This window comes from Gorilla gorilla, chromosome 2 (genome assembly GCF_029281585.2).
Source record: "Gorilla gorilla gorilla isolate KB3781 chromosome 2, NHGRI_mGorGor1-v2.1_pri, whole genome shotgun sequence".
NCBI classification, from domain to species: domain Eukaryota; kingdom Metazoa; phylum Chordata; class Mammalia; order Primates; family Hominidae; genus Gorilla; species Gorilla gorilla.
The window spans coordinates 112,121,486-112,147,466 of NC_086017.1; the positions used below are offsets into that span (position 1 = coordinate 112,121,486).

At 37.9% G+C, this 25,981-nt stretch overlaps 1 protein-coding gene across 1 annotated transcript in view; it reads right to left on the reverse strand.

Annotated features, from left to right (window-relative positions):
- IMPG2 (interphotoreceptor matrix proteoglycan 2) overlaps nucleotides 1-25,981 on the reverse strand; it is a 94,871-nt gene that overhangs the window by 54,587 nt on the left and 14,303 nt on the right. Inside the window, exons 3-4 of the mRNA XM_004035982.4 lie at nucleotides 23,579-23,745; nucleotides 10,886-10,917 (exon numbers count right to left, since the gene is read on the reverse strand). Coding sequence (XP_004036030.4) covers nucleotides 10,886-10,917; nucleotides 23,579-23,745 — 199 coding nt within the window. The remainder of the gene's footprint in view (nucleotides 1-10,885; nucleotides 10,918-23,578; nucleotides 23,746-25,981) is intronic.

A 25,981-nucleotide genomic window follows, 5' to 3' on the forward strand; every position in this document is an offset into this window, starting at 1 on the left:
GGCCACTGCACTCCAGCCTGGGTGACAGAGCGAGACTGTTGCAAAAAAAAAAAAAAAATGATATATATATAGTGATCCATGATGGGTATTCTCAACTACAATTCTCAGCTACAAATGTAAATTAATTGAGACACACACACACAATCCCAAAGAGCAGTCCTTATACTGAGAATATCACCAGAGACCTGATAATAGACTTGGGTGATTAGGTAGAAATTCTGTTATTAATTTAACAAATATTTAGTAAGCACATATCCTAGGATGAGCCTTGCACTCGTTATTGGGGATGTAACCGTAAAACCAGATGGCAGGAGTTTAAGGAGTGATTGGAGCTAAGTGGACATTCCTTCAAGATGTCTGGCTATAATGGAGATAAATGCGGGCTATTTTAAAAATAGGTAACATGAGAGGGACTTCAGCATGTTTAAATACTAAAGGGAAAGAGTTAGTAAAGAAGGAAGTTGGAGACTCAGGAGAAAGAGAAAAACAATGACAGGCAGAGGTTTCTAAGAGGAAAGACAGAATTTAAGTTCCTGAATACAGGCAGAAAATGTTCTTTTTAAGAGTTGGCAACTGATAGCAGGAGATGTTTAAAATAGGATATAGCAGAGTATTTGGTGCAAGACATACATTAGCAGATGTATTAGAGTTTGCATAGAGGTCTGCAATTTAAATTACAGAGAATTGTGATTGGCAGAATACTAACCTCCCAAAGAGGGCCATATCTTAATTCCCAGAGAGGGGAATTAAGGTTGCAAGTAGAATTAAGCTTGCTAATCGGCAGATCTTAAAATAGGCAGAGTATGCTGGGTTATCCAGTAGGCTCCATGTAATCACAGGGACCCTTTCATGTGGAAGAGGGAGACAGAAGAAAGTCAGAGTGATGGAATGTGAGAGAGACTCCACCGGCCATTGCTGTCTTTGAAGATGGAAGTGGGCCATGAGCCAAGAAATGTGGGTGGTCTGTAGAAGCTAGAAAAGGCAAGAAAACAGATTCTCCCCTACAGCTTCTAAAAAGGAACACAGCCCTGCTGATACTTTGAGACCCAAAGGAAGCTTTTGATCTGCAGAACTATAAGATAATCTATGTTGTTTTAAGCTGCCAAGGTCAGACTAATTAGTTAAAGCAGCAGTAGAAAACTAATACAAGAATCTCTTTACACAGAGAATACAAAAATAATCTCAAAAAATTTATAAAAATAAATTTGAATAGTGGAAACAGGAGTTAATGGAGTAGTGACACATGTCATCCCAAAGAGAATAAAATATTTGCTGAAAAAAATATATATTTGGCTTTGTGGTCCATGGAAATTGTGGGCAAATAAGGGTTTTAATGGATGATGGTAATATTCAGGCGGAGAAAGATAGGCTGAGTAAATTCTTAGGCCACTCCTATGGTATCACTCCCAGTGTGAGCTAGCCCCACGTCACCCCCTTCAGCATCTCCCACAGTCGGCAGTCTCCACCCCACTTCAACCTCATCTGCCCTAGTTTCAGGCAGAATACAAACTTTTTAATTTTCAAAATTCACTTATATTTTAGTTATGTATTGTTATTTCTTTATATGTCTTATTTTCTAAGAATAGTGAATATCTTGTATCCTCTATTATTTATACCTAGTACAGGCAGTGACTTATCAATAGAGATACATGATACATACAGTCAGTTCTGCTATGCTATTTATTTGTAAATTTGTTTCAACATGATTAATATATTAAGAAACAGTTGAGCATAATACAGATTTCTCCTTTACCTATACCCAATTTCATTGTGAGAAACACTAGATGAACAAACAAAACCACCCAGATGAACAGAGACCACGTAGGAATACACCAAGCACTCTCATGCCCAACACTTCAGACATCTTCCAGCTACCTTAGTTCACCCATGAGTTATGAACCACACCTACCCTCGTATAGTGTTACAACTTTCTGTCCTTCTTCACATAACTCTCCTTCCATCACTTTACAATAATTTATAAGCTACAATCTTTCCAGTGTCCAATTTTACGAACAAATGTCAGAAATTCATCAAGGTTAAGTGACATATTTATTATGGTATTTGTGTATTTCTTAACCACATGGGACATGTAAACTGTGCCACCATTTTTATTAGGTTACTTTTTGTTTGTTTTTGAGATGGAGTCTCACTCTGTTGTTGCCCAGGCTGGAGTGCAGTGGCGCAATCCCGGCTCACTGCAACCTCTGCCTCTCAGGTTCAAGCTATTCTCCTGCCTTAGCCTCCTGAGCAGTCAGGATTACAGGTGCACGCCACCATGCCTGGCTAATTTTTTTTGTATTTTTGTAGAGACGGGATTTCACCATGTTGGCCAGGCTGGTCTTGAACTCCTGATCTCAAGTAATCTGCCTGCCTCAGCCTCCCAAAGTGCTGGGATTACAGGCGTTGAGCCACCACGCCAGCCACTAGTTTCCTTTTTTAAAAAAATGTATTGTTGACAAAGTTTTTGGGTATTGTGCCCCTAACTTTATTATTCCCATTGCCCCTGTAGTTTTTATCGCATGATTTTCAACAATTTTTAGGAAATAATATATCATGTTATAGTAGAACTAACTATATGATGAAGGTGTTTTGTTTTCATGGAAAGTTTTTGAATAAACCCCATAAATTTGTTTGTTCTAAGACTCTTTCCAACATGGTACATATATACAGAGTATACAGTAGATGGCCAGAAGCCACAGAGTAGACTTGGCTCCATTTCCAAAGCTTCCATTTTGTGTGATATTTGAGGAAATAAATCAATTTATATAAAATTTATACATACTGATATATACTACATAGCAAAATACAAAAGAGTGCATGAAGTCTTAAGAAAAGAAAAGGAAGTTTGGATTTGCAAAAACAAAACAAAACAAAAAACTCTGAGCTATACTGCCCATATTTTCTGCCATTGAGGACTTTGGGAGAAAAGTTTGATAAACACTGTTCTAAGCAAATGTTAAAATCCCTTTAGCTGACGAATATATAGACTAATAAGAAAAATAAAAAATAACTCTGGCTGCTGTGTTGAAAATGTACTGTAGTTGGGAAAGGGTTAGACATGTTAAGAAGCTATTATAAGAATAAAAGATGCTGGTGGCTCATACCAGGGTGGTGGCAGTGAAGATGGTGAAAAGTGATCGGATTCGAGATATATTTTGAATCTACAGGCAACAGAATTTCTTGATGGATTGGATGTGAGGTGTGGGAGAAACGGAAATATAAAGCATGATCACAAAGTTTTGATCTGCATGACAGACACAATAAAGTTGTCACCAATAGAAATGCAGAGTTAATTGGGTTGGGGGCATGGGAGAACCAGGAGTTCAGTTGTGGATGTGTTGAGTTTGAAATGTCTACTTGACATTCACATAGAGATGTCATCATAAATATGAGTTGTCTTCCATATTCTCAGTTTATAGATAAAAAACATTGCATCAGATTGTTTGAGTCATTTATCCAAAATCAAAGTAGCCAGGTAGAGGCAAAAAGAAAAAGTCTCTTGATGCCCAGTCCAGTGCTCTTCTTAGTAAACCTTCCCAGAGAGTAGAGAACTTTCCAGTAAAAGAGACTCATTGTTTTAATGAATCCAATGAATCAATATTTTTATTGGTAAACAAATTCTAATATTCAATTCAAGAAACTAAATCAAGATTTATTTATCAATATGAACAACAACAACAAAAAAAATCATTTGAATGGCAAAAGGAGAATGCATACATATCCTTAGTAGGCATTAAACAAACAAATTCATGTATATTTAGGACAGACTCAAAATCTGTGCCTAGCAGTTTCTAAAAGAAGTAATATTCCTTGTCCTAGCTGTGCACACAGGATTTCAATGCACTTCCAATGCCATCTGCTTACTGTAGTTACCATCATCTCCTGCAGCACAAGTTTGAGAGGGCCAGAGTCAGAGTAGGCTTAATATTTGTCTCTATGTCTGAGATATTTCATAATTTAACCTTTTTTTTAAAGAAACAAAACTGTAAAAAAATAGAACCATTACTGAATTCTTGCTTTCTAATAAACCACAACCATCAAATTAGTTAACTTTCCTTTTGCTGACATTGCTAGAATGTCCCAGAGACTGTTAACTAACTTGATAGTTCCATTTTTCTGTCACTTAACGACTGGAATTGTAAACAAGTCTCATTAAGTTTTGTGAACTCAGAGAATTTCATCCTATAAAAATTTCATAGGGTAATTGTGACAATTAAATGTAAAAAATCTTGTTAAAATGTAAAGCTCTCGGGCCGGGCGCGGTGGCTCACGCCTGTAATCCCAGCACTTTGGGAGGCCGAGGTGGGCGGATCACGAGGTCAGGAGATCGAGACCACGGTGAAACCCCATCTCTACTAAAAATACAAAAAATTAGCCGGGCGCAGTGGCGGGCGCCTGTAGTCCCAGCTACTCGGGAGGCTGAGGCAGGAGAATGGCGTGAACCCAGGAGGCGGAGCTTGCAGTGAGCCGAGATTGCACCACTGCACTCCAGCCTGGGCGACAGAGCGAGACTCCGTCTCAAAAAAAAAAAAAAAAAAAAAAATGTAAAGCTCTCTATGTCTATAAATGCAGATGTGTAAGGGATGATGGTAGGGTTGGGGATATGTCATCTCATAAGAGGTCAGGGAGTAACACCACTATCCCTCTACTGGTCCATCTTTGCCCCAAGAGTACTGCCAGTGTGCACCAAAAGGATAACGCTGCACTAGGCCACATCCCTGACAGAAAGACACACAGGGATCAGTACATTCTGCCCCTACTCTCACTGAATGTGCTACAGACACAGAAAGACATAGACTTCCTGCTCTTCTAGGAATCCTATTCTTGATCATTTGATGTTTTCCTAAAGCCTGAGAAACAGGTATTTTTATTTAAAGTGAAACAACCAAGATTTAGCACAAGTTGTTGATAAGACAAACACTAAAATTTCAATATCTCTCCTGTCTACAGCTCTGTCTCTCTCATATACTGCCTTATTGCATGGACTCACAGCCAGGCCACATGGTACGTGTTCAATATGCTGACAACTGATGGTTTAAGAAACATTATCATGGAGAAGTCTGTCTAATATAAAGTAGTTACTTTCTAAATCTTTCTTCATTTGAAGTTAGCTCCTTTGAATTTCAGCAGATATGATTTTGAAATTGGTACAAATATCTATAGAAAAGTTCATTATATCATTTTTAATTTTAAATTTTTATAAATTTTGGTAGATTTAGGGGGTACAAGTGCTATTTTGTGACATGGATACATGGTGTAGTGATGAAGTCTGGGCTTTTAGTATGTAAATTATAGAAACCATTTAAATACTTTTTTTCATTCTTCATGTTTGTCTTTCTCATTCACACACATATATGTACAACAAAGAAAACTGATTTTTTAATCTCTGAATGATGTAAAATATTCTAATAATTTAAATACATATGCATTATAGCATAGGGGTTGAATACTGGCTTTGTGACCTTGGACAAGTCCCTTAAATTCTCTATGCCATAATTTCCTTCTCTTTAAGAGAAGGATAATATTAATACCTACCTCATTATATTGTTCAGAGGATTAAGTAAATTAATACAAGTAATAAAGTACCTAGAACAATGTCTGGCCTATAACTAATACATTAGTATTAGCTAATGTTTTTAATTTTATTAAAATGACTCTAATTAGGTGATTATTGAGTATGGTTATTCTAAAACATTTAAAAGGGCAAATATCATTGTCCATTCTTGTAAGTAAGAAGCTTTTTACAATATTCTAAGTAACTGCTGATATGTTAGTATTTTTAGTTATTAGGCCCAGATTTAGAGTGAAATGGCATGCTTCAATATCCAATCCAGAAAAATAAATTATGGTCTACCTCTTATAGTGGTCTACCATGAAGTCTACCAGCCTAATTCTATGACAAGATAATGAAGAAAAAGTCTCATCTCTCTTCCCCTTGGCATCTTTATGATGTTTTAACATTCAAGTGCATATCAGTACTTTGAATGCTTGGAAATTATACTGCCTCAACATTTGTAGATATATGTACTCACACTATATATGCCTTGCATTAGCAGTCTAGCTTCCAATGGCATGTGCTGCATTATAGGCTAGTTCTTATGATGGAAAACTTTCTCTTCACATGAGCAGAATCATTCTATCTTCTTTGTAAAAATTCCTCTTGGGAGTTGGGATGGTGAAGGAGAGAATGAAGGTGTTTGTTTCCAGCTGATGCACAGAAAGATGGGACAGTTTGAATCAGCAGGCAGGAGAACCCAAGGAAATGAATGAGATGATCAATTTGGGGCAGCTCCAGAGAAAACCCATTATGCTTTAGCCAATTAATAGACTTTCATTCATTTCCCCTCCTTCTCTAATCACCTCCTAGTAGTTGTGAATGAGGTGCACTGTGATCAGGTATTTATTAGTTGATACATTATGCAAGAAATAAATCCCTTAGCAGGAAAAAAGCACAGATCTAAATTTTTCCTCTTTGAATGATGAAATCCAGTAAGGTCTGAAGTTAGGTTTTCAGGAATATTGTGTTACTGTCAGGGTATAGTAACACAGAATCTGTTGGAACAAAATGTACTTAGCTTGTAACCATGATTAATTAATATGGAAACATAGCCTTTGCAAAATTTACAATGTGGCAACCTTGGCCACACCCAAAGCTGAATCAATCAAAAAAGTCTCATGCTCATGGATTGGAAGAATCAATGTCATTAAAATGACCATACTGCCTAAAGCAATTTACAGATTCAATGCTATTCCTATCATACTAGCAATGTCATTCTTCACAGAATTAGAAAAAGCTACTTTAAAATTCATGTGGAACCAAAAAAGAGCCTGAATAGCTGAAGTATCCTAAGCAAAAAGAACAAAGCCAGAGGCATCACACTATCCAACTCCCAACCACACTATAAGGCTACAGTAACCAAAACAGAATGGTACTGGTACAAAAACAGACAAATAGACCAATGGAACAGGATAGAAAACTCAGAAATAAAGCTTCACATCTACAACCATCTGATCTTCAACAAGTCTGACAAAAATGAACAATGGGGAAAGGACTCCCCATTCAATAAATGCTGCTGGGATAACTGGCTAGCCATATGTAGAATAAAAAAAACTGGAATCCTACCTTTTATCATATACCAAAATTAACTAAAAATTGATTAAATATTTAAATGTAAGACCTCAAACTATAAAAATTCTAGAAGAAAACTTAGAAAATATCTTTTTCAACATTGGTCTTGGCAAAGAATTTATGGCCAAGCCCCCAAAAGCAATTGCAACAAAAACAAAAATTGACAAGTGGGACTTCATTAAACTAAAGAGCTTTTGCACAGCAAAATAAACTATCAACATACTAAACAGACAACCTACAGAATGGGAGAAAATATTCACAAACTAGGCATCTGACAAAGGTCTAATATCCAGAATCTATAGGGAATTTAAACAATTCAACCAGCAAAAAGCAAATAACCCCATTAAAAAGTAGGCAAAGGAACAGACACTTCTCAAAAGAAGACATACATGAGGTCAATATATGAAAAAATGCTCAGCATCAGTAACACTCAGGGAAATGCAAATCAAAACTACAATGAAATACCATCTCACACCAGTCAGAATGGCTACTAAAAAGTGAGAAAATAACAGATGTTGATGAGGTTGCAGAGAAAAAGAAATGCTTATATACTATTAGTAGGAATGTAAATTAGTTCAGCCACTGTGAAAGCAGTTTGGAGATTTCTCAAAGAACTTAAAACAGAGCTACCATTCAAACCAGCAATCCCATATCATTATATCAAAAAGCCACATGCACTCATATGTTCATCATTAGCTATTCATAACAGCAAAAACATGGAATCAATCAAGGTGCCCATCAATGGTGGATTGGATGAAGAAAATATGGTACATATACACCATGGAATACTATGCAGCGATGAAAAAGAATGAACTCATGTCCTTTGCAGCAACTTGGATGGAATTGGAGGCCATAATCCTAAGTGAATTAATATAGGAACAGAAAGCCAAATACTGCATGTTCTCACTTATAAGTGAGAGGTAAACACTGAGCATATATGGATATAAACATAGGAACAATAGACACTGTGGACTACTAGAAGGCGGGTAGGTGTGGGTTGAAAAACTACATATTGGGTACTATGCTCACTACCTAGGTCCAATATACCCATGTAACAATCCTACACATGTATCCTTAATATCTAAAATAAAAGCTAAATTTTTTAAGTCATCCTTTCGAATTGATTTCTCTTCCGTCTCTCTATGTATGGGTGTGTGTGCACATATGCTACACTACGAACACAAGTATGTTTTGATATTGGTCTGATTGGTTAAACAAAGTCAACCAAAGCAATATAAACTGTACATATTAAGATTATACTACATACACGCTTGGTGCTAGTTAATGTAGAGCTTACAACAAATCCTAAAACACAGTTCATTTCCTCAAGAATGTTACCTATTAGGGTTACAAAAATGAGTAAGATACTTTTTTTATTCATTCATCAGGATCCTACAGAAACCTGCTAAAGGCTACATGGTAGGTTTTTCAAGAAGAGTCAGGCTTTAGGTATTTTGTGCAATTACTGATTTTATTCATATTTTGGATTCCTGTAAGGGTATTACTAACTTAGGTTTTTGGTTGTTGTTATTGTAATAATTAAGTGAGGTGACATATTTTACACAGTAAAAGGCAGTATTAATAGAGGTTAAAAATCAGATGCTTAAGAATCAAATGACCTGGATTACCTTGAGTTATTTAAACTCTAATACTGTTTCTTCATCTATCAAATAAAGATAGTAAAAGTACATAATTCAGAGGGCTAAACTCAGAGGATTAAATAAATTAATACATGTAAAATATCTAGTATACTGTAAGCAATCAATAAATGTTAAAATGCTATTACATGTTTGATAATGTTAGTCAGGCAACAAATATGGAAACATAATGGCTCAAGGGTACTCTAAAAAACTATGGCTGAACCATAGAGTTTGAGAAGGAAACTGAGACAGATGAGGCTGGGCACAGGCCTAACTGTGAAGAGCCTTGGGGGTCATGTTAATTTTGATCTTAAAAGCAATGAGGAACTATTAAATTGTCTTACAGAGGAGAGGCACATGATCAAATTTATTCTTTTGAAGATTTCTGGCCAGGGTGGAGAGGAGGGCTCAGAGGGAAGTAGAGAGACCTCTTGGCAAGCCTTTGTACCAGGAAATAAGTGTTGATTATATGAATTAGTATAGGGACTGTGGGGTCAGAGAGAAATGGATGGAATCAAGAGATAATTAGAAAATAGGAGAAGAGAAGGAAAGGAGAAAGAAAGAGAAAAGAATATGGGCAACTAGATGGATGATAATGCCATTCATTCACTGATGAGAGGAACGTAGAAAGAAACAGATTTGTGACAAAATGATTGATATAGCTTCGGGCACAATGAACTTAGAGCTTAGAGAAGTTAATCGAGCCAATAGACTGTGAAAGTTGGATGAGGTGACCTCTAAGGTTCCTTCTAGTTCTATCATTACAACTATAGATTTACAAATCCACTGTCTGTTGCAATGGCAATCACAAGGAATCTCTGAGCTCTGCCTCTCTGTGGTGAAGAAACCACACCCGGCCAGGCATAGTGGCTCACACCTGCAATCAATCCCAACACTTTGGGAGGCTGAGGCGGGCCAATTGCTTGAGCCCAGGAGATCAAAACTAGCCTGGACAACATAGCAAAACCCTGTTTCTACAGAAAAATACAAAAAAGTTAGCTGGGCATGATGGTGTGTGCCTGTAGTCCCAACTACTTGGGAGGCAGAAGTGGAGGATCACTTAAGCCTGGGAGCACGAGGCTGCAGTGAGGTGTGATCATGCCACTGCACTCCAGCCTGGGTGACAGAGCAAGACCCCATCTCTAAATAAATAAATGAAAAAATAAAACAGAGTAAACCACACCCAAGAGACCACATGGCCCCATATTTAAGTAAATGCTCAATCCCACACCCTGGTATAGACTCAGTGCCATTGGCTGTTTGAATAAGACCACACAGAGTCCCACTTCTTTCCTATTCATTTGTGTTTGATTTGAAACCTGGATATACCCCACTACCACCCACATATATATTCCATTTATGGTTTTGCCCTGACTCTGATGCCCAGGTTGGATCTCTGTACACTTACTCACCTACTTGGTTTTTTCAATCTGTCCTTCCCTCTAATTTGAGGCAAAATTCTGAACTATGACCTGGATTGCATGCTCTAGTGTTACCTTCCTATGTAACTACCCACATGCTGTTATAATTTAGATGCTCTGAGGATGAATAGAATTGGAAAGCTTTAGCCCCTATAGGCTCAAAATCCCTTACCTTCTGTGATCTTCTTTGTACTAATACTTCCCAGAAGCCAGAAACGACCTTAGCTCTAAGCCCACAGTGAACAGAGTCAAGAATCATAATAGGTTATGCTATTCCTATGTTTCAAGAACATAATCATCAATAGTCAATAAATTGATCCATAGCACCACCCATCATTTAATAAACTATTCTCCACTGTGGTGTACAATTTCATAACAATTTCATCATTAGCCTTTAAACCTCAACAACAATAGGTCACTCCATATAAACCACAAATCTGTTTTCTTATCTAAGAGAGGAGCAAGTTTGCCTCACAATAAGTTCAGACAGCAAATGCACACAGTGGCTGTGGTCATGGTCTGAAAAGAAAGGTGGCTTGGGAATGAGAAAAAATATTTGGGACTTATCCACAGGCCTGGTCATTGCGAACTGGCAAGAAAATAGAAAGGCACCATTAAATTTGGGGTGAGTCTTGAATTAGGCTATGACACATCTGTGTTGCCAAACATGAATTTTGGGAAAAAGAGACACTCACCTGCTTACAGTTTCCTTTGCATAAGTCAGTTTCTAAGGAAAACAAAGATATAAAAATGACTGAGTTAACAACAGTTATTAAGGAGTAAATAAAACTTATTTCATAGAGACCACTACTGCCCTACCATGGTAGAATCTATGTTAGTACTCTCTATGGTTAGACAAGTGATTAAAACAGGTAATAATGATACCAAGTTTGTTTTGTAACTATAGCAACACCCTGACATTCAGTCTCTGCTTATATATGCACAGAAGTTCCTATGTTCTTTCTTAATGGGCTCAAATAACAGGCTTGATCTGCCAATCATTTTATAAACGTATAAAAGTTATAGACTTGCAGAGTTTTACATAAACCTGCCATGGATTTAGAATCAAATAATTTTTTATCTAATGTATTTATAGTAATTCTCATCCTAGAACAATGTAAACATGTGGATAAAATAATTGATGTTTGTTTCTACAGAATTCAGACAAAAAAGACATATCATATCCATAATTGGATTATCCCCCAGGGGCATTCTAAAGCAAATTTCCTGCAAGTTTCCCCTAAATTAGGATTGTTATTTCGAGATCAATATGATAGAAGGAATAGTGACTTGGAATCAGGAGACCCAGTTCCAAGTTCCAGTCTCCCCTCCTTAGCTATATAGGAAAGTCCCAAAATCTCTCTGGTGCCAGGCCTCAATTTCCTCATCAGTAAAACAAAGAGACTGTTATTCTAAATACCTCTCATTGCATTTAGAAATGACTCACTGCTCTTCTTGCTCTACAGACTCTCCCAGAATAATCTCAGCCACTCTCATGGTTTCAATTACAGGCATACCTCTGATATATTACAGGTTTGGTTCCAGACCAAATAAAAGCTCAATAAAGCAAATATCCCAATAAAGCAAGTCACATATTTTTTGGTTTCCTAGTGTATATAAAAGTTATGCTTACATTATACTGTAGTCTATTAAAAGTGCAATAACATTACATCTAAAAAAGGTATATACCTTAATTTTAAAATACTTTATTGCTAAAAAATGCAAACAATCCTCTGAGCTTTCAGCAAGTCATCATCTTTCTGCTTCTGGAGGGTCTTGCCTCCAAGTTGATGGCTGCTGACTAATCAAAATGATGGCTGCTGATGATTGAGGTAACTGTGGCAATTTCATAAAAATAAGACAACAATGAATTTGGCCCCGTCAATTGACTTTTTCTTTCACTAAAGAGTTCCCTGTGATATGTAATGCAGTTGACAACATTTTATCTAAAAGTTCTCTTAAAATTGGAGTCAGTCTTCTCAAATCCTGTCACTTCTTTATCAACTGAGTTTATCTAATAGTCTAAATCCTTTATTGTCATTTCAATACTGTTCACAGCATCTTTACCAGAAGTAGATTCCATCTGAAGGAACAACTTTCTTTGCTCATTCATAAGAAGAAATTTCTCATTCATTCAAGTATTATTATGAAATTGTAGCAATTTAGCCTCATCTTCAGGCTGTACTTCTACGTCTAGTTCTCTTGCTATTTCCACCACATCTGCAGTTACTTCCTCTACTGAAGTCTTGAACCCCTCGAAGTCATCCATGAGAGTCGGAATCAATGTCTTCCAAATCCCTATTAATGTTGGTATTTTGATCTCACCTATTGAGTCATGAATGTTGTCAGTGCCATCTAGATGGTAAATCCTTTCCTGAAGATTTTCAGTTCACTTTGCCTAGATCCATCAAAGAAATCACTATCTACGGCAGCTGTATGAAAAGTATTTCTAAAATCACAACACTGAAAAGTTGAAATTACTCCTTACTCCATGGGCTGCAGAATAAATATCGTATTGGCAAGCATAAAGACAACATTAATCTCCTTGTACATCCCCATCAGAGCTCTTGGGTGGCTATGAGCATAACCCAGAAGCAGTGATACTTGGAAAAAAAAAATTTCTGAGCAGTAGGTTTCAAAGGTGGGCTTAAAAGATTCAGTAAACCGTACTGTAAACAGATGTGGTGCCATCGGACTTTTTTGTTCCATTTATAGAGCATAAGTAGAGTAGATTTAGCATATTTCTTAAGGGCCCTAGGATTTTTGGCATGGTAAATAAGTATTGCCTTCTAATTTAAGTCACTAGCTGCATTATCCCATAACAAGAAATTCAGTCTGTCCTTCATTGAAGCCAGGTATTGACTTCTCTCTAGCTATCGAAGTTCTAGATGGCATCTTTGTCCAATAGAAGGCTGCTTCATCCACATTAAAAATCTGTTGTTCCATGTAGCCACCTTCATAAATTATCTTAGCCAGATCTTCTAGACAACTTGCTACAGCTTCTGCATCAGCACTTGCTTATGTTATAAAGATAGCTTCTTTTCTTAACTACATAAACCAACCTCTGCTATCTTCCAACTATTCTTCTGAAGCTTCCTCGCCTCTCTCAGCCTTCATAGAATTGAAAAGAGTGAAGCCTTGCTCTGGATCTGGCTTTGGTTAAGGGAATGTTATGGCTGATTTGATCTTCCACTCCGACCACTAAAACTTTATCCATATCAGCAAGAAGGCTGTTTTGCTTACTTATTACTAATATGCTCACTGGAATAGCACTTTAAATTTATTTTTATTTATTTATTTATTTACTTTTACTTTGAGTTCCGGGATACAAGTGTAGAATGTGTAGGTTTGTTACGTAGGTATACATGTGCCATGGTGGTTTGCTGCACCTATCAACCCATCATCTAGGTTTCAAGCCCCGCATGCATTAGCTATTTGTCCTAATGCTCTCCCTCACCTTGGCCCCCACCCCCCGACTAGCCCTGGTTTATGTTGTTCCCCTTCCTTTGTCCATGTGTTCTCACTGTTCAACTCCCACTTATCAATGAGAACATGCAGTGTTTGGTTTTCTGTTCCTGGGTTAGTATGCTGAGGATGATGGCTTCCAGCTTCATCCATGTCTCTGCAAAGGACATGCTCTCATTCCTTTTTATGGCTGCATAGTATTCCATGGTGTATATGCACCACGTTTTCTTTATCCAGTCTCTCATTGATGGGCATTTGGATTGGTTCCATGTCTTTGCTATTGTAAATAGTGCTGCAATAAACATACATGTGCATGTGTCTTTATAGCAGAATGATTTATATTCATTTGGGTATATACCCAATAATGGGATTGCTGGGTCAAATGGTTTTTCTGGTTCTAGACCCTTGAGGAATCACCACACTGTGTTCCACAATACTTGAACTAATTTTCATTCCCACCAGCAGTGTAAAAGCATTCCTATTTCTCAACAGCCTCGCCAGAATCAATTGTTTTCCTGACTTCTTAATAATTGCCATTCTGACTGGTGTGAGATGGTATGTCATTTTGGTTTTGATTTGCTTTTCTCAAATGACCAGTATTGATGAGCTTTTTTTCGTATGTTTGTTGGCTGCATAAATGTCTTCTTTTCAGAAATGCTGTTATATCCTATGCCCACTTTTTGATGGGGTTTTTTTCTTGTAAATTTAAGTTCCTTGTAGATTCTAGATATTAGACCTTTGTCAAATGGGTAGATTGCAAAATTTTCTCCCATTCTGTAGGTTGCCTGTACACTCTAATGAGAGTTTCTTTTGCTGTGTGGAAGTTTTTTAGTTTAATTAGATCTCATTTGTCAATTTTGGCTTTTGCTGCTATTGCTTTTAGCATTTTCGTCATGAAGTCTTTGCCCATGCCTACGTCCTGAATGGTATTGCCTAGGTTTTCTTCTAGGGTTTTTATGATTTTGGGTTTTACATTTAAGTCTTTAATCTATCTTGAGTTAATTTTTGTATAAGGTGTAAGGAAGGGGTCCAATTTCAGTTTTCTGCATATGGCTAACCAGTTTGCCTAGCACCATTTATTAAATAGGGAATTCTTTCCCCAGCTTGTTTTTGTCAGGTTTGTCAAAGATCAGATGGTTGTAGATGTGTGGTGTTATCTCTGAGGTCTCTGTTCTGTTCCATTGGTCTATATGTCTGTTTTGGCACCAGTACCGTGCTGTTTTGGTTACTGTAGCCTTGTAGTCTAGTTTGAAGTCAGGTAGCATGATGCTTCCAGCTTTGTTGTTTTTGCTTAAGATTGTCTTAGCTATACGGGCCCTTTTTAAGTAGTTTTTTCTAATTCTGTGAAGAATGTCAATGGTAGTTTGATGGGAAGAGCATTGAGTCTATAAATTACTGTGGGCAGTATGGCCATTTTCATGATATTGTTTCTTCCTATTCATCAGGATGGAATGTTTTTTCATTTGTTTGTGTCCTCTCTTATTTCCTTGAGCAGTGAGTGGTTTGTAGTTCTCCTTGAAGAGGTTCTTCGCATACCTTGTTAGCTGTATTCCTAGGTATTTTATTCTTTTTGTAGCAATTGTGAATGGGAGTTCATTCATGATTTGGCTCTCCGCTTGTCTATAATTGGTGTATAGGAATGCTTGTGTATTTTGCACATTGATTTTGTATCCTGAGACTGCTGAAATTGCTTATCAGCTTAAGGAGTTTTGGGGCTGAGACAATGGGGTTTTCTAAATATAGAACCATGTTGTCTGCAATCAGAGTCAATTTGACTTCCTCTCTTCCTACTTGAATACCATTTATTTCTTTCTCTTGCCTGATTGCCCTGGCCAGAAATTCCAATACTATGTTGAATAGGAATAGTGAAAGAAGGCATCCTTGTCTTGTGCCGGGTTTCAAAGGGAATGTTTCCAGCTTTTGCCCATTCAGTATGATATTGGGTGTGGGTTTTTGTCATAAATAGCTCTTATTATTTTGAGATATATTCCATCAATACCTAGTTTGTTGAGAGTTTTTAGCAGGAAGGGCCGTTGAATTTTGTCGAAGGCCTTTTCTGCATCTATTGAGATGATCATGTGGTTTTTGTCATTGGTTCTGTTTATGTGATGGATTACGTTTATTGATTTGCCTATGTTAAAGCAGCCTTGAATCCCAGGGATGAAGCCAGTTTGATCGTGCTAGATAAGCTTTTTGATGCACTGCTGGATTGGGTTTGCCAGTATTTTATTGAGGATTTTTGCATCAATGTTCATCAGGGATATTGGCCTAAAGTTTTCTTTTTTTGTTGCGTCTCTTCCAGGTTTTGGTAGTAGGATGATGCTGGCCTCATATAATGGGTTAGGGAGGAGTCCTTCCTTTTCAATTGTTTGCAATAGTTTCAGAAGGAATGGTACCAGCTCCTCTTTGTATCTCTGGTAGAATTCGGCTGTGAATCCATCTGGTCCCAGGATTTTTTTTTTGGTTGGTAGACTATTAATTACTGCCTCAATTTCAGAACCTGTTATTGGTCTATTCAGGGATTCTGAATCCATTCAGGACTTCTTCCTGATTTAGTCTTGGGAGGGTGTATGTGTCCAGGAATTTATCCGTGTCTTCTAGATTTTCTAGTTTATTTGCATAGAGGTGTTTACAGTATTCTCTGACGGCAGTTTTTGTTGTTGTTGTTGCTGTTGTTGTTGTTGTTGTTTTTGAGACAGAGTCTCACTCTGTGGCCCAGGCTGGAGTGCAGTGGCGTGATCTCGGCTCACTGCAAGCTCCACCTCCCAGGTTCACGCCACTCTCCTGCCTCAGCCTCCCGAGTAGCTGGGACTACAGGCGCCAGGCACCAGCCACTACGCCTGGCTAATTTTTTGTATTTTAGTAGAGACAGGGTTTCACCGTGTTAGCCAGGATGGTCTCGATCTCCTGACCTCATGATCTGCCCACCTCAGCCTCCCAAAGTGCTGGGATTACAGGCATGAGCCACCACGCCCGGCTGGCAGTTTTTAAGTCTGTGGGATCAGTGGTGATGTCCCCTTTATCATTATTTATTGTGTCTATTTGAGTCTTCTCTCTTTTCTTCTTTATTAGGATAGCTAGCAGTCAATCTATTTTGTAAATTTTTTCAGAAAACCAGCTCCTGGATTCATTGATTTTTTTTTTTTTTGGAGGATTTTTTGTGTCTCTGTCTCCTTGAATTCTGCTCTGATCTTAGTTGTTTCTTGTGTTCTGCTAGCTTTTGATTAGTTTCCACTTGCCTCTCTGGCTCTTTAATTGTGATGCTAGCATGTCGATTTTAGATCTTTCCTGCTTTCTCTTGTGGGCATTTAGTGCTATAAATTTCCCTCTTACCACTGCTTTAGCTGTGTCCCAGAGATTCTGGTATGTTGTGTCTTTGTTCTCATTGGTTTCAAATAACTTCTTGATTTCTGCCTTAATTTCATTATTTACCCAGGAGTCATTCAGGAGCAGGTTGTTCAATTTCCATGTAACTGTGTGGTTTTGAGTGAGTTTCTTAAGCCTCAGTTCTAATAGGATTACACTGTGGTCTGTGAGACTATTTGTTATGATTTCAGTTCTTTCACATTTGTTGAGGAGTGTTTTACTTCCAGTTACATGGTCAATTTTAGAATAAGTGCCATGTGGCACTAAGAAGAATGTGTATTCTGTTGATTTGGGGTGGAGAGTTCTGTAGATAACTATTAGGTCCACTTGATCCTGAGCTGAGTTCAAGTTCTGAATATCCTTGTTAATTTTCTGTCTTGTTGATCTGTCTAATGTGACAGTGGAGTGTTAAAGTCTCCCACTATTATTGTGTGGGAATCTAAGTCTCTTTGTAGGCATCCAAGAACTTGTTTTATGAATCTGAGTGCTTCTATATTGGGTGCATATATATTTAGGATAGTTAGCTCTTCTTTTTGAATTGATCCCTTTACTATTATGTAATGCCCTTCTTTGTCTTTTTTTATCTTTGTTGGTTTAAACTCTGTTTTGTCAGAGACTAGGATTGCAAACCCTGCTTTTTTTTTTTCTTTCCATTTGCTTGGTAAATTTTCCATCCCTTTATTTTGAGCCTATGTGTGTCTTTGCATGTCAGATGGGTCTCCTGAATACAGGACACCAGTGAGTCTTGACTCTTTATCCAATTTGCCTGTCTGTATCTTTTAATTAGGGCATTTAGCCCATTTACACTAAAGGTTAATATTGTTATGTGTGAATTTGATTATGTCATCATGATGCTAGTTGGTTATTTTTGCACACTAGTTGATGCAGTTTCTTCATAGTGTCATTGGTCTTTATATTTTGGTGTGTTTCTGCAGTGGCTGGTACCAGTTTTTCCTTTCCATATTCAGTGCTTCCTTCAGGAGCTCTTGCAAGGCAGGCCTGATGGTGATGAAATCTCTCAGCATTTGCTTGTCTGGAAAGGATTTTATTTCTCCTTCACTTATGAAGCTTAGTCTGGCTGAACATGAAATTCTGGGTTGAAAATTCTTTTATTTAAGAATGTTGAATATTGGCCCCCACTCTCTTCTGGCTTGTAGGGTTTCTGCTGAGAGGTCCACTGTTAGTCTGATGTTCCTCCCCTCTGTTGGCAACCCTGCCTTTGTCTCTGGCTGCCTCTAACATTTTTTTCTTCATTTCAACCTTAGAGAATCTGATGATTATGTGTCTTGGGGTTGATCTTCTCATGCAGTATCTTAGAGTGTTCTCTGTATTTCCTGAATTTGCATGTTGGCCTGTCTTGCTAGGTTGGGGAAGTTCTCCTGGATAATATCCTGAAGTATGTTTTGCAACTTGGTTCCTTTCTCCTTGTCTTTTTCAGGTACTCCACTCATCATAGGTTTGGTTTTTTTTACATAGTCCCATATTTCTCAGAGGTTCCATTTGTTCCTTTTCATTCTTTTTTTCTAATCTTGCCTGCATGCCTTATTTCAGCAAAATAGTCTTCAAACTCTAATATCCACTTGGTCGATTCAGCTACTGATTCTTGTGTATTTTTCATGAAGTTCTCATGCTGTGTTTTTGAGCTCCATCAGGTCATTTACATTCCTCTCTCAACTTGTTATTCTAGTTAGCAGCTCCTGTAACCTTTTACCAAGGTTCTTAGCTTGTTTGTATTGGGTTAGAACATGCTCCTTTAGCTCAGCAGTGTTTGTTATTACCCACCTTCTGAAGCCTACTTCTGTCAGTTCATCCATCTTATCCTCCATCCAGTTCTTCACCCTTGCTAGAGAGGCACTGCAATCATTTGGAGGAGAAGAGGCACTCTGGCCTTTTGGGTTTTCAACCTTTTTTTGTTGATTCTTTCTCATCTTTCTAAGTTTGTCTAGTATCAATCCTTGAGGCTGCTGACCCTTGGATTGGGTTTTTGTAGGGAATTTTTTTGTTGTTGATGCTGTTGTTGTTGTTTTCTGTTTGTTTGTTTTTCTTGCAATGGTCAGCTCACTCTTCTGTAGGGCTGCTGCAGTTTGCTAGGGGTTCACTGTTCAGGCCCTACTCATCTGGTTCACTCCCATGCCTGGAGATGTCACTCGAGGAGGCTGGAGAACAGCAAAGATGGGTGCCTGCTCCTTCCTCTGTGATCTCTGACCTCAAGGGGCACCAACCTGATGCCAGTAGAAATGCTACTGTATAGGGTGTCTGACAACCCCTGTTGGAGGGTCTCACCCAGTTGGGTGACACAGGGAACAGGACACACTTAACAAAGCACTTTGCCCCTTGGTGGAGGGGGTGTGCTTCACTGTGGGGAAACCCACTCATCTGGGTTGCCTAGATTCCTCAGCACTACCAGGAGGGAAGACTAAATCTACCTGTCCACAGAGACTGTGGCCACCCCTCCCTCTAGAGGCTCAAGCCCAGGAAGATTAGAGTCTGTCCCTAAGTCCCTGGATGGAGTTGTTGGAGTTCCTGCAGGGAGGCCCCACCCAGTGAGCAGGGACATGTCAAGGTCCGGCCTGAAGAGGCGCTCTGTCCGCAGTCTGCCACAGCTAGTGTGTTGGACTGTGGGGTACACCTCTTGGGAGCAAGCCGTCCAGCCTCCCTGGCTCCAGCAGGGGAAAGACATGGCCTGGAGCTATAGAGATGGCTGCCACCCTTCCCCCACCCTGGGAGCTTAGTGTGTTAGGCAGCTATCAGTCCCAGTGTCGGCTGTAGCCCCTCCTGCAAAGGAGCTCAAAGGGCTTAGACAGCAGGCAGCCACAGCAGTGGTGCTGGTTGCCCCTCCCGCGGGGAGCTCCGCAGGCTTAAGCAGATTCTAGCTTAGTGGCTGTTGAAAATCTGCTTGGTTCTGTGGTTGGGACCCTAGGCCCCGGAGGTGTCGGCTCCCAAGTGAGATCTTCTGATCCGTGGGTTGCACAGTTCCGTGGAAAAAGCACGTTTTCCCAGGCTGGGTAGCAGGCTCACTCACTGCCTCCCTTGGCTGGGGGCTGCGGCACCACACCGCTCTTCCTTCCTCTCCGTTGGTCACGCCAGTTGCCTAGTCAGTTCTGATGACAAAACCTGGATACCTTGGCTGCCAGTGCAGGATTCACATGCTGTTATGGTTCTTCTAGATGGGAGCCACAGATTGCCACTGCTTCTAGTTGGCCATCTTGGCCCCGCCCCCCACTTTTAATTTCTTTCAATAACTTTTCCTTTGCGTTCACAACTTAGCTAACTATTTGGTGCAAGAGACCTAGCTTAAGGCCTATCTCAGCTTTTGATATACTTTCCTCACTATACTTAATCATTTCTAGCTTTTGATTTAAAGTGAGAGACATGCTATTCTTCTTTTCACTTGAACACTTAGAAGCCATTGTCAGGTTATTAACTGGCCTAATCTCAATATTGCTGTAACTCAGGGAACAGGGAGGCCTGAGGAGACGGCCTGAGGCCTGAGAGACCAAGGAAAAGTTAGTTGGTGGAGTTGTTGAAACACAAACAACATTTATCAATTAAGCTTGTTGTCTTACATGGATATTGTTCATGGCACTCCACAACAATTACAATAGTGATTGTAATTGTAATAATCAAAGATCACTGATCACAGATCACATAAGAGATAAAGAAAATAATTTTTTAAAGTTTCGAATATTTTGAGAATTACCAAAATGTGAGACAGAGACACAAAGTGAGCACATGCTGTTGGAAAAATGGTACTAACAGACTTGCTTGACACAGGGTTGTCATAAACCTTTGATTTGTAAAAAATGCAGTATCTGTGAAGCACAATAAAGGGCAGCACAATAAAATAAGGTATGCCCGCACTAAGTCCAAAATGGTGATTCCTATAGCAACATTGGCATCCCAGACCCCTATCCTTGGCTTCATACCCAAATAGCAAGCAATTCACATTTCACACAGGTGGTTCAAATGAACACATCAAAAGTGAACTCATTCTCCCTGCCACATCTACAAAGCTGCTTCTTTGCCCTCGTTATTGGTCTTAGTTACCCAAGCCAGAAACTGGAAGGCTTCTTGCGCCATTCCTTCACCCTGTCTCGACCCATCAGAGTCCTACTAATTTTGTTCCTATTTACATCTCTCAAGTTTCCTTTGTCTATCTCATGGTCTGGTTGTTATCTTTATCCTCTTTGGCCTGGAGTACTGATGCAACACCCTACCTTGTCTCTCTGTTCCAGTTTTATCTCCTATAATCCATCCTATGCTATGTAGAAACCGTAACGACCTTTTTAAAATTCAAAACTGCCAAATCAGCTCCTGCAACTTACCTACCTACAACCCTTCAATGGTTTCCTGTGATCTACAGAGTTAAATCCAAGCTTGTTCAGTTATCCATTGTTTTAGTCTGATCTCCTGTCATTCCTAGTCTACCTCTTTGGTATATTGGCCGAGGTCATTCCCTACAAACACTTGGCTCATGCTGTCCTTTCTGCCTAGAATGTTTATCCCCAGCTCTTCTTCATTTAAGTAACTTGTACTTATCATTTACAACTCTATCTAGGCAACACATCATTCCCTTCATCTGCTTTTTCTATTAAATAATTATTGGAAGTATATTTTCTATGCCTTCAAATATAAATTTACTAAAAGTTCCACTTGTAAGAGATACATTCCAAGGTAACATCAGAAGATTCTGTTCTTCTGGTAATACTAACCCATCATATATATTTGCCACACTAATGGCTGATCCTATATTGTGGACATAATTAAGATAGGCAATGCAATTAGAAATATAAGTATGTATATGTGTGTGTATGTCTATATATTTTCCATTAAATAGCTATCCCATGTTAGCCACTGCAATTTGTAAAATTGGTAATGATTGAGAAAGGAGGCCCAATGGTGTGAAGGGAAAAGACATCAATTTTGGAAAAGAGAACTGGGTTTGGATTTAAGCTCCATCATATCTGGTTTTATGTTATAGAATAAAGAATTTAATAATTATATGTCCATATCTGTAAAATGGGGACATTACCACCTCCTTATAAGGTTGCTGGTATAACATCTAATAATTTATTGATGAGCTTGATACATGACATGGTACATGGTAGATATTGAATAAATAGTAGCTATCAACATAGTTATTAATACTGAGCAGTTAAACATGTGGCAGGCAAAAAACACATGCAATACATTTGATTAAAATGTGAGGTGCCATGATTAAAAGTTGCGTTCATTTTAAAACACACAAAACCCTGCACAGCTTCAAAACATTTATACCCTCGCAAAATTTGTCTTTGGTCCACCCACGTTTATCAAACCATCCTTCTCTCCCCAACGTCCCCCATTTAATAAGATCATTCCTCTCTTGGACTAAATGTTAAAAGAATATAATTCTTCTACTATAAATAAAATTTAAAAATAGAATAGGATAATATATTTTATTACCTTTACGATATACTAATCTGATTTGATTATACACAAAATAGCTCAGTGTTATTCAGTCAATAATTATTTCCTCAGTCTCTGTAAGGTATGTAATACTTAGAACCAGTACTTAAAATAATCTTCATAAAGTTTATAAATTGTACCAAGTAAAAAAAGTACAAGGTGGTTATTGCTCATATACTCATTTAAACAAACATCTATTGCATATTTACTACCTTACGGGAATGCAAAAATGAACAAACAATGACATAATCCTTGCCTTTTGACTCATAGTCTAGAAGAGGAATTAGTCACATATACAAGCAATCATCATAAAATATAAACAGTACAGTATTAAAAATGAATAAAGAATTGTGGGAGCTCAAAGAATAATGGTAGCTAAATCTTCTAGGCTGAGGGTTGGTTCCTTGCAAGGGAAGTTACATATGAGGACATAGAGGAACTGAATAGATGGACAGGGAGATATATGGAATAACAAACAGCATGAACAATTTGCCACGTACGTCTGGACAGTTTCACTTTCTTGTCATGAATACATATGTGCTACACGAAAAGGGAAAAGTGGCAGGTAATTTGTCTTTATGCATGTTTATTTATCCTTTGCTAAGAGTAAAACAATGTCTAAAACAAGGAAAACAAGTGAGCACACTCATTATTAGAATCATACCTATGCCTCACTAAACATTTATTCAAATGAACTATGTCCTCTATCTTAATTAGAGTTATTGCTATTCACTCTGAGTTGATAACATGTAAAACTTTGGCAAAAATGTTTGACTCTCACAGATTTATATTCTTAACCTAAACCTTTGCTGAATATTATTTCCAAATATTTACATCTATAAACAAGGCTGAGGCTCTTGTCTGAGTTAATAATGTCTTCTTTTTCTTTTTGTGGACAGAATAACATGAAAATATTAATAATGTATATTATAGAGGCCAGAGCTAGGAATAAAAGACTAGGCCACACCCTAGGGCAGCTTACTCAGATAGCCCAATTCAACAAAAGAGTAATACAGGCATTTGCCACTTGCTTTTGTTTCCTTTAGGCCTTAGCTGTGTAAATGCTCCTACAATAGTCCAGGAATTCCTTCCTTTGTTGTGACACTTACCTTCATGATTAAGCTTCTATGTTCCACAGATTCACTAAAATTTGTGCCCATTTCAAATATACTTGTGACTCCATCCTCACACAAATTCATCCAGTAATGATATTCCTCACGCCCAGGAAGTCGATCCCAAAAAGTCCTGAAGGCTTCCCAGACAGCTTCCTGACACACTAGAAAATAGAGAGGTGTTTTTTTACAAAAAGCTAACATGCTCTGGGGTTCTTACAATGATCATAGACTGATTCGTACAGATTCCTTGAGACACTGAAGTGTCCTTTCTGGAGGGACGTAGGAATGATTCTCAGTCAAAGGCCTTCTGTATGTATGTCCAGTTTAAACTTTTCATTTCTGAAGAGAATTTATATTTCCCATTCCTTTCTCTTACAAAGAGAATTGATTCATCTCTTCATGAGCTGGAGTGTCTCTCCCATCTCTTAAAAAAATCCATGTTTATACTTCACAAAAGTGGAGCTGATATTGAGTATACTGTGTTTAATCCAATGTTTTCCTAATGGACACTGTGATTTTCAGTTTCCTTAATGTTTGCAGATGTTCTCCTGAAATCATAACTTCAAAAATCAGCTTCTTTGCTTTTCATGATCACTGGGGAAGGAGACACTGACGTTTATAAACGGCCTGGAGCTTTTTGGCTAAATGCAGTGACATAACTGCATTGCATCTACTTGCTCAAAAAGTCATCACATATTTCTGATAAAAAAAAAAAACAACAGGAGTATTCAAACTTTTCCTCAAAGCTTACAGGAAGCAGAAAGTACTACATAAAATCAAGTAGAAGATATCCACCTGAAATTATCACTCTCAAACTACTATATTTCATATCTGAGAACAGAAAATAATAATCTTTTTTATACATAAAAATTTATGTTCACATAAAAACCTGCATACGGGTATTTAAAGTCACTTTATTCATAATTGCCAAAACTTGGGGGTGATGAAGATGTCCTTCAATAGGTGAAAGGATGAACAAACTGTGATATATCTAAAATATTATTCAATGATAAACAGAAATGAACTTTCAAGCCATAAAAGACATGGAGAAAACTTTAATGCACATTGCTAAGTAGAGGAAGCCAATCCGAAATGACTGCATAGTGGTGATTCCAATATCATTCTGGAAAAGGCAAAACTATGGAGACAGTAAAAAGATCAGTGGTTTCCAGGGGTTGAGGGAGACAGGGATGAATAGGAGGAGCATAGCAGATTTTTAGGGCAGTGAGAGTACTCCATATGATACTATAATGGAGGATACGTGTCGTTATACATTTGTCAAAACCCATAGAATGTACAACACAAAAAGTGAACCCTAATGTTAACTATGAACTTCAGTTAAGAATAATGTGTCAATATTGGCACATAAATTGTAACACATATGCCACAATATTATAAAATGTTAATAACAGGGAAAAGTGGTGGGGGAGTTGAGGGAATACATGGTAACTCTCTAAACACGCTGCTCAATTTTTCTGTAAACCTAAAACTGCTCTAAGAAATATAGCCTATTAATTTAAGAAAAATATATATATATACACACATACATACATACACATGAACTTTAAAATGATATTCAGGAGAAATATATTGCTGTATTATAATAAAAACTAATCAATTTATTTGCTAAGTTATTCCAAAGCATCAAATCTGAAAGGCTGCTAAATAGTATATCTGTGCTTTTTGTATAGTACTGAATGTACTGCTGTTCTGTAACCATTTCAGAGGTGCAGGACACTGTAGGTAACAGATACATCAGGATGGAAGGGAAGAGGAGGAGAGTGGTAAGAGAGAAAGTTAGATTTAACAGAGATTTAAAAAACTATTTTTCATAGCAAGAAGATTGAACACACATCAGGCAGGATCCACATTGAGGTGGAGCCTCTGGACTCCCACAGTCAGAAGATCTAAGTTCCCGCTCTAGCTTTCCAGTATACTAGTTTGATACCATGGGTAACTTACCTAACTATTCAAAGCTTCAATTGACTCATCTCTCTTTTTAACAGGATAAATAATTACTGCCTTATTATCTTATCTGTGAAAGTATTTTACAAATTGCAAAGTGCTACATGAATATCATATGTTATTATCGTGTTCAATTCTAATTGTCCAATAGTTATTTGGTAGAAGAAGATAGTCTAAGCCAAAAAAATTCTTAAGCTTTAACAGACTATGAAATGTATGAGTATTGAAAGTTTCCCTATCGATTGGGTTTTAGGGCTAAACTGAACCTTTCATTACAAACTTAATTTGTCTTTTAGTGAATTACCTGTATCCTTATTATTGTTATTAAGAACTTCTGACCATACAGCATACAGAAGAGTCCAGCGGGCACTGACTGAGGCAGAGCTGAACTATTTGTAGATCATTGTTTTTCATTTCTTCTTCTTAAAACTT